The sequence below is a fragment of the Lutjanus erythropterus genome, chromosome 14, assembly GCF_056507025.1.
Source record: "Lutjanus erythropterus isolate fLutEry1 chromosome 14, fLutEry1.hap2, whole genome shotgun sequence".
In the NCBI taxonomy this organism is placed as follows: Eukaryota; Metazoa; Chordata; class Actinopteri; order Lutjaniformes; family Lutjanidae; genus Lutjanus; species Lutjanus erythropterus.
The window spans coordinates 17,356,817-17,366,066 of record NC_139330.1 but is presented as its reverse complement, the minus strand read 5'-3'; the positions used below and the strand labels follow the sequence as shown (position 1 = coordinate 17,366,066).

At 41.9% G+C, this 9,250-nt stretch overlaps 1 protein-coding gene across 4 annotated transcripts in view; it reads right to left on the bottom strand.

Annotated features, from left to right (window-relative positions):
* Positions 1–300: 300 nt before the first annotated feature.
* The window catches only part of LOC146315427 (serine/threonine-protein kinase MARK1-like), a 43,838-nt gene continuing 34,888 nt past the window's right edge, over positions 301–9,250 (bottom strand). Inside the window, exons 10-19 of one of the 4 annotated variants that reach the window (XM_084735217.1) lie at positions 8,336–8,435; positions 8,123–8,235; positions 7,829–8,030; positions 6,237–6,418; positions 5,154–5,245; positions 4,864–5,004; positions 4,426–4,677; positions 2,802–2,828; positions 2,131–2,175; positions 301–2,004 (exon numbers count right to left, since the gene is read on the bottom strand). In XM_084735217.1, the coding sequence (XP_084591343.1) occupies positions 1,659–2,004; positions 2,131–2,175; positions 2,802–2,828; positions 4,426–4,677; positions 4,864–5,004; positions 5,154–5,245; positions 6,237–6,418; positions 7,829–8,030; positions 8,123–8,235; positions 8,336–8,435 (1,500 nt within the window). In that variant the 3' untranslated portion in view covers positions 301–1,658. The remainder of the gene's footprint in view (positions 2,005–2,130; positions 2,176–2,801; positions 2,829–4,425; positions 4,678–4,863; positions 5,005–5,153; positions 5,246–6,236; positions 6,419–7,828; positions 8,031–8,122; positions 8,236–8,335; positions 8,436–9,250) is intronic. The other 3 variants (XM_084735219.1, XM_084735218.1, XM_084735220.1) reach the window with 3 other exon arrangements.

Genomic DNA, 9,250 nt, shown 5'->3' with positions numbered 1-9,250 from the left:
AACTGAGGATACTGTTCATCATGCTTTACCTTTGACTAACATGAATGCAAAATACATCAATTGTGTCATGATTAGGGTTAAGTTATTGACTAATATCATGCTATTTAGAGTCAATAAAGGTTTACATTATTAAATGTGACATCTAATCTGAGCTCCCTGCTGCCACTGATGTAGCTTGACATCATTTAAGTGTGAAATGCTGACACCTCAAAGCAAACCAACACACACTAACACTTCATTGCTTGGGGGAAACTGTCATCTTGAACTTAGTTGTGTAATTCAAAAATAAAATAAAATAAATACAAACAAATAAAATCCTTTTTATTTTCTCCAACAAAGTGCACGCCTCAATTCTACAAAGCAGCACATTACAATGTAATGGAATAAATACAATAAAATCCGCTGAATTAAAAAAAAAGAAAAGAAAAACACAAGCAAGGAGATACACAAGTACCTGCATAATCACACTGGTGGCAGGACTAAATCAGGCTCTTTAGAAAGGCTCCGCGAGACCAACTGCTTCTTTCATGGTGATTGTTTGACTTTTCATGCATCTTCAGTCCTTTGGATGGAGACGTCCTGTCCTCTGCTTTCTAAAGTAAACCAATTTAACCCCTGCTTGTTTTTGTAATTGAGGACTACCAAACTAACACGAAAGAAATACAGGTGCATACTCTCATGTTCATACACATCACCCTGGAAAACTTGTGCAATTGCAGCAGGATCTCCGAATCGCCCACCTACTGCCGAGAGAAAATAAAGTGAACACATTTTCAGTTTTAACTGAAGTTACTACTCAAGTCTATGTGGTGCAACTTAGTGTTTTTTTTCCGTAGGCAAATAAAATATAACATAAAAGGCAAGGGAGCACATCCCTTAATAATCAACAAAATAATTTAGTGCTCTTTAAATAAAATTAAAAACACTATTTTCATATGGTGGCTCTTAAAAAAAAGAGAATTAAAAAAAAAAAAAAAACTCACAGACCGAAAGGATAATGCTTTAAGAGACATCAATTATATTAGGAAAGAACTCAAATTCCATGAAAAAAGACAGTATTGACAATAAAATTCTGTACAGAACGTAAAATCAATATACAATACAGTACCTGCAGATGTTATGCATACAGTACAATTCTCTTTTTACATAGTTTTAGTATGGGCTCCAGCCTGATCTATATACTGACTTAACACAGGTGGAAAAGCGGCTATTTTAGCTTTCAGTAATTTTAATGGTTATTCAGCGAGGAGAGTAGGTCTTGTAGTAGGCGTTTTAGAAAAAGAGATTGAAAACATTATTGCAGGATGGTCATCTTCAGTTGCATACTGCATGTGTTACATGAATGTGTCCTATGACGAGGAGCAGCGGGCTGATGAGAGAGACAGAGGGCCGGACGGAAGAAAAAAAAACGGGGGAGGGGTTAGCTGTTTTTGCTATCTCTCCATCACAGAGGTTAAACCTTGTGATATCTCTCTGATCCACTACCCTGTACAGTACATTCGTGGCCAGTATTGCACGTTACCAGCCGAGTCCACCCTGATTCTGCGCGGTGAGGACCTTCAGTGCTGAATTTTTGTCCTGTAAGTCAACACTAATCCAGTGATGAGATGAGACCGTAACCAGAGCTCACCAAAGACCGACTGGGACTCCATCTGCCGTCACAGTTTGAGCTCGTTGGCAATTTTGCAGGCGATATTCTTAAAGGCGATGGACGTGCCCGATATCCTCTTGAAGCGCACGCCGTTGAGCGAAAGGCGGGGCAGCTTGCACACCTCCATCTCCCACTGGACCAGGTTGTCCTGGCGAGCGTCGCCGTGGACACAGAAAAGCAGGAAGCGTTCGCGCTGTTCGTAATCGCAGCTGTTGGCGTCCAGAACCTTTCGGATCTCCCTCATCATCTCGGCGGGCTCCATGGAGGAGGTGGTCTTCATGCTCCAGGTGAAACGCAGCGAGCGAGGCTTAGAGTCCCGGCCACCTTCTTCTTTAGAATCACCTGATGCGCTTCTAAAACAAAAGAAGAAGAAAGACAGAGGACAGGGAGAGCAGGAAGAGAAGAGGAGAGAGGCGTTGAAGGAGGCAAAGGTTGGTTACAGGCTCTTGCTGAAATCTACGTCTCAATCATTTTCTCACCTTGGTGTTTCTGTCCTGGCACTGGCCTCTCCCTCACTAGGCACCCTGAAATAAACCAGGAACACACTGTTACTCCCACAGGATGACGTCAACACGGGCTCCCCCACCCGCTACCAACACCACCCCCATCATCACTGGACACAGAGAGGGGTGTCAGGCATCATGCCAGGAAAGAATCCACAGTCCTGGGTATCAGGGTTCAGCACACAATGAGGTGACTTCTTGAGGCTCCCTCACAAAAAACCAAATGCATCATCCTGTCTACTGTCCACTACCTTTCCTTAATCCCCACTCATCTGTAAGGAGTGGAAAAGTGCTCCTATATCTTTGATTCAGCCTGCATAATTTGCCTTAAGCTCTGCATGAAGACAGGGGAGAGTAAGGAGAGGCAAAGCCAGCAGCTTGAGAAGCAGATATCGTGGCTTAGCTTAGTACAGGAGAAGCTGGTAGTGAGCCGTGAGGTTTGTTTTCTCGAGGCAGTGGGCACAAGGGGAGGAAATAACACGGCATAACAAGGGTGTCAGTAGGCAAGGATGTGGTGTAGTGGACAAGTACGTAAGGGGTTAAAGAAAACAGGGGCCAAGGTCATGGTGGGCACAGAGAGGTGTTTTTTGTTTTGTTTTGTTTTTTTGACAAGGGGGACAGGTGCAGCAAGCGTTGTGTTCTCCTACCTCCGGGTCGACCTGAAAGACAGAGCTCTATGCGGGGAGAGAAGGAGAAAAAGCTGTGAGCCTCTACCAGATGGGCCAGCGTGAAGGTGACACAAGGAGCTGACTGCTGTATGGACGAGGAGCTTCTGTCCTGTGTGTGTCATACTGACAGCAAAGGGTAACAGTGTGGATGTACAGAAAGGTAACTATGGATTGGGAACAGATAAGACAGTGTGTCTGTTCTTAAAAGGCAGGGAGAGTGTGTGATGCTGTCTTTTTTTTTCATTGATGAAAAAAATTACAGAGTAATCTGAACACATTCTTCTTTAAATCTCTTTAATTTGCTTGGTTTGGGGGGATTTTACATTTTTTTTGCCTCAGCATGTACTTTGAAGGTAAATATTTAAATGCTGCTCTGAATATCTATGTACTGAGGTAGTAAAGTAAATAATTACAACCTTTCAAATTACTGTAATTAAGTAATTTCTTGTTTTTTATTTTTTCAAGCCTGCAGTTATACTCGTACTTCAGTGTGAATTACAGTGTACAATCTACTTCACTATTTTCAAAAATCCTGAGTAGGCCTACAATTTAAATTTTCATATCCAAGCCATTCAGCAGTATTTTTGCAGCCAATAAGCTTATCGATGGCAAAGGGGCCAATGAAAACCATGACACATGGATTTTTTTAATAAAACCCATCGCAGGAGGTACAGGTTTGGAGAAGGGATTGTGACCACTGACCAGAACAAGGAGTTGGGAGTAATTTAGACTGAAGATTTGGAGAAACAGAGACCCCTTTTGATTGAATGTTGCTATTGACAATGCATCAAACATCAAGAGTTAAAAAATACCTAATACTCTGAGAAGTTTTTGAGAGGAATACTTTTAAGTATTTCTTAACACCAGTAGTTTTACTACTATTTGAGTAATATTTCAGTAATTTAACAATTCCTCTATTTGAATAGATAGTTTGCTGCTGGAAAAAGTTATAAACTCTACTCTATAGCCCAGCACTAGCCATTTTTAGCCAGTAGCCAAAATTGTAATTTGACCAAAACCTCAGTTTATGACTAAATACCTGCAAAATTATTCCCCTCTGTTTCAGCTGTACTAAGCAAACACTAGCATGCTTATGTCCTTGCAAAGAACATTCATGAGTGGGATCATGACTGATGTATTTTATGTTGTAGAACAAAATGGCTTTGAGACGAGGGAACCGAAAGTGCTAATATGCTAACTAATTTCCAGGTTTTACAGCTTGTTCCTGCAGCACTTTATTTGAACAACACTGGTATGCAACCGGTATTTGGTGTCATTAGTAATTAAGAAAAGATCAGCTACTAATTTCTCTTACAAACTCTTAGGAAGCCTGTAGACATAAAACAGCATATGACTAAAAAAGAAAAGAACAATTCCTTCAAAACTGAACCATCTCTTTAACAATCTCATAAATATCAGTAAGTATAAAGTAGCACACTTTGACTTTTTCTTCCTGTGGTTTTTAAGAGACTTGACACAATGACTTCAACATGTATGTCACTTTCTCTGCCAAAGGGAATGTGAATACGTAATAACTGACTGGTGCAAGATGTGCTAAGTAAAATCTAGTGAATAATTTGTGCAGCTGTTTGTCTTCACTGACCTGCGGACAAACTTTGAGGTGATCTTGCTAATGATCCCAGTGGAGGTGCCCCTGCGTTGCTGAGCAAGAGCCCCCGTATCGTGGGACAGCGTTGGTGAAGCCGGGGGGCCGTTGTAGGTAGCGCTGCGCCGATCTCTGAGCTGAGCTCCGTGGAAAGTGCTGCGACTGGTGGTGCCGCGGGGGAAACGGTTCTTCTCGGGGGTACTAATACTGTGTGCAGACGGAGAGGTGGAGGGACCCCGAGGAGAGGAGCTGCAACATGAATGTGTGTCAATGTGTCAAAAGTGTTAATGAGCAGGATAGCTATGTATACTGTAATTTAGAAGTCAAGTGCACTGTCAGAATCACTATCTTCGCCACTCTTTTACATAAAAAAATACACGCTTGTGATTGTCTACTAGTCACAGTTATTACAGATGTTGGGATCAGGCTGCTCACCTGGCTTTCAGCTCTGTGTTGTCCTCGATGGGGGGCAGTGTGCTTTTTGAAGGATGCCCTGACGATGACATGGACTTGGTGTGACGAGGCCGTGTGGAGCTCATTGCAGTCGACGGGGTGCTACCTGACACCTCAGTTAAACTGGGGACCAAGAAGGAAGATATTTCAAAATGTAGTTTATGTTATGTGCTATACAATTAGAAAAATGGCTTGGACACGACTTAAAAACATAAAGAACTAGGAGAACTGGATGTAAACCTGTGGAGAACTGTGAATGTGCTTGTGTTTACCTGCTGTCTTTGCCATTGGGAATAGCTGAATAGCGGTCAGTAGAAGATCGTTCACACACATATGTGTTCCTGCGAGTCATTGATCCATTAGTCTGTTTGTGGAAAGAGAGACCAAAAAACACGTTGAATTATTTCAGACGAGTCTTAGTGAAGCCAGGTCACATGATGGACCTGCATGCACCTGTTTCACCCCCTTTGCACCTTGCATTAAAATGCATTTTGGGTGATCAGATTGCAGTTTGACCACATGAAAGCACAGATGTAAAAGCACACGAGACACATTAAGGATGGATTGTGATCTGATCGCCCAACCATCTCCGTCATTGTGACCACACTAACCATAAGTGTAATAGCACTTGCGTTATCAGTCAACATACAACAACTGTGGGCGTAACTGTGCACGACTCAGTGCTGGCAACATGGTGACTTTCTCACTAGATCTGGCGACTTGTTGGAGCATCTTCGCAACTTTATTTCTAAGAAAAGACTGGCGACCAACAGCACTGGAGTCTCCCTCTCCTCTGGCGCCACGTGTAGGCGTGTGTGGCGCATGTGGCAGGCAGGACACAACTCGCCACAGGATAGGGAGTTCATTTGTAGTGTGTGTCTATGGTTACATTGACGCACTTGCTCTGAAACTTCCGCTGCACTGGAGCTTTTCAAAGGGCAAGTGTCAGTGAGCTTTCTCTCCAGAGCTCTGATTTAGGATGTTCCTGTTGCTTGTAAAGATGCAAACGATTCATTTGAGCTTATCTCTCACTCTTTTTCTGCAGAGCTTTGGTGTTCCTACATGCAGTCATAGGAATACCATTAAAAAAAAGAATCAATTGTTAAAATAATAAGAAAATAAATGTGGTAATGTTAAATACTTAGTTTTGTCATTGTAAAATGAATTGGCAACAGTAATTGCAACCAGATCTCAATGTGGACACTGGAGACACATATTAATACCAGATGTAAATCATATCCAGACACAATCTGGATACAAGACGTGTTTTAATGCAGGGTGTAAACTGAGTGTTTGCTTATGTGCATGTGGTGTTTGTGGACATTTGAGAGCAATCATGTCCTCCACTCTCTCACCCCGACAGCACTTGTAGTCTTCTTTCTCTCTTGCACCCCCAGTGGTGAAGCAGGAACATCTCCTTTCGAAGTGCTGAGCTCCAGCCGGCGTGCTCCGTCCCACTCCTCCCTGTGGTCACTTTCCACACTCAGGGCCTGGCCGCGCTTCGTATACGACACCGCCGGGGGCACAGATGGACCCACTTAGAGAGACACACGCAGGAGAACATACTTACACACTTACCATTGACATATTATTTTTACGACACCAGTGTCAGGATTTTTAGACAGAAAAGACAGTGACAGACAGTGTCTTCATTACAATGGCATCAAGCAAAGCCACTCAAAGCCAGGATTTAAACATCATCCAATTAACACACAACACGCTAAAACAACACTTGATGTTTAAGAAGTTGTACAGATATAGAAGCCAAGGTGAGCAGGTACAAAGCAAAGCTGTTCCCTCCTCATGCTTTGAGGTGCTGTTCCTGAGGGAGCTGCAGGAAGGCAGCCAGCCAGCAGATGGCGCCAGACACAACGGGCCCACATGACATAAGAGGAAGCTGCTGCACAACCAGTGCAGTGTGGAGGCTGAGTCACTGATTTGTACATTTAAATTTAACTGTTCATGAAAATAAAAGTTAGACTGGGTTGCACCACCATAGATTAATTAAATCTAAGATTAGTTCTAATCAAAGTTTAGCAAAGGCTTAAAATGAGTTAATCCAGTTTTAAAATTTAACAAAAATTAAAAACTAAGCTATTTTTAATAGCCTAAATCCAATTAGGCTGGTGATGTAAATTATTGATGTAAATTAAAAATAAATTAATTAAGAAAAAATATTTTTAGCTGTTAACTTTGGCTGATCTGTATTTCTTAACAAAAAGTTGCACTTTTGCAAAAAAGTTAACCAAAATCACACTGTTTGCTAGCTAGATAAAAAGTTAGTTGATGCTAGCCACGTTAGCCTACTGATGAAGGCTAGAAGATCATAAAACTCAATTAGCTTAGGTTTGTCCCTTAACTTTCTTTGTAGAAGACGATAATTTTTCTTAATCCATCTCAAAAAGGCAGCCATTTTAGAAGTTAACCCTCCTCAAGTGTAAGTTTAAATTTAACACTGGATCACATTTTAAATTGTCGCTTAATGTTTTGGTGGAACAGAACTAAATTTAACCTAGGTTTAGAGTAAAAACTACACTGAGGTTTAAACGGAGGTTTAAATAGAATCTTTCTTAATTTAAGGATAGTTTAAAAGTTTGCTGTGACTTAAATTAAAGTTAAACCATGATTTGGTGAATCCGTTTTAAAAATGAATCCTTGTTAGTGCAACCCAGCCTTAAACTATGACAAATAATTGTGAAGGAATGTAATCTGCTTTATTGTCTATCCCACATAGGCTCTCAAGAGGACAAACTCTGCTTATCTGAAGATTAATCAGTTTTACTGAGCAACAGTGGAGCTGGTAGTGCTCTGGTGCCTTGCTAAGAGGCTCATCAGCAGGGCGGATATGTTGTCATGTTATCAATCCTCAGTGACTGAGAGCAGCTTCCCCCTACACAGCACGCAGTCACCAGCACTCTCAGAGCTGGGAAGGACGAGGTTACTTTACTTGGCTTCTCTACGACACCACCACCACCACCACCATCATCATCCCCACCATGATCACTGTAGCGGCGCTGCTTCTGATTGGCCGAGATGCTGCGTGTGACCTTGGGATGGGCGGGAGAAATGCTGGAGCTGTTGTTGATGTCACTGGTCGGTCGCTGTCGCTGCCCCAGGATGCTGTTAGTCAGGGGCTCGCTCCCCTCGAACTGATGTGCAGAGACACAGGATGAGGGATACGGTCACACGACATAATGCCAAACGAGTGGTGATAAAGTCATCATGACAGAAAAAAACTAACCTCTGGAGCTTTTCTGCCCAGCAGCAGGTAAGTGGCCATGACGTCATCATACTTTTGGCCAAGTAGTGAGTCTGTGATCTCATCTTTAGGGAAGCCCATCGTCACCATGAGCTCTGATGGTGTACAGAAGTCAACATAAATCAGTATAATGGACCCAACATTAAGCGTGACATCTACACACACACACACACACACATATACAGTCAGACATACCTATTCTGGATGAATCACTGAAGTCCGCCTCCGGCTCGATGTAAGGTTTTAGCTCCTCCTCCTCATGACCCACATTCATCCAATGGTCTTTCATGATTTGCTAACAAAGAAACAAGACAGCTAGAGCTCATGTGCGTCCAGTACAATTTGTCCAACTGCAATACATTAATCTGTTAATGGCAGATAATTAATCATGACTCAAGTCTGTTAATTAGACAATATGACAGTCAAGTCTAAGGCAAATGACACAACACACAGACGAGAAATGGACGACTCCTTTACTAAATCTTTTTCATCACGAGTTCAGCTCAGGCCAGCTTTTTGGGCACATGCCAGCTTTTTGCCAGAATCATGTGTAGGTGTTCTGCAGCTGAAAATATAAAGGCCAAAATTTCCAGTGGGAAAATAACTGTCAAACAGACGACACAGATTAAAGCAAAAATCATCTGACAATCCCACTGACAATTTGTAAAACAAGTCACAGGGAAGGAACCCCACATTAGCCCTAAATATCCACAGACAAATAGCACGATATGTAAAGTTATGAGATTTTAGGACCACAAAGCTGTTTTAAATCTATGAAATACAGTAAGGTTTACATAAAGTCTGAATAAACATATTTAATTTCAGAATGTGATTAAATTTGATTAAACTAAACATGTTAATATAATATGATACTGTGTCTCCATAAGTTTATTGTTCAAATTTAAATGTAATCAGATCCAGTCAAATGATAGTAATATAACCTACCAACACCCTGTGACAGTTTCCTTCATGGTATACTGATTACCCACATTTGAACTTTTCCAGGCCCTGAACAGCCCCTGAGCAGAGACGCGGCTGCTCTCAACATGTGGGCGGCTCAAACAAGTGATCAATCCGTAACACAGGCAGTGAAGCGAAACGTGGTCTAAC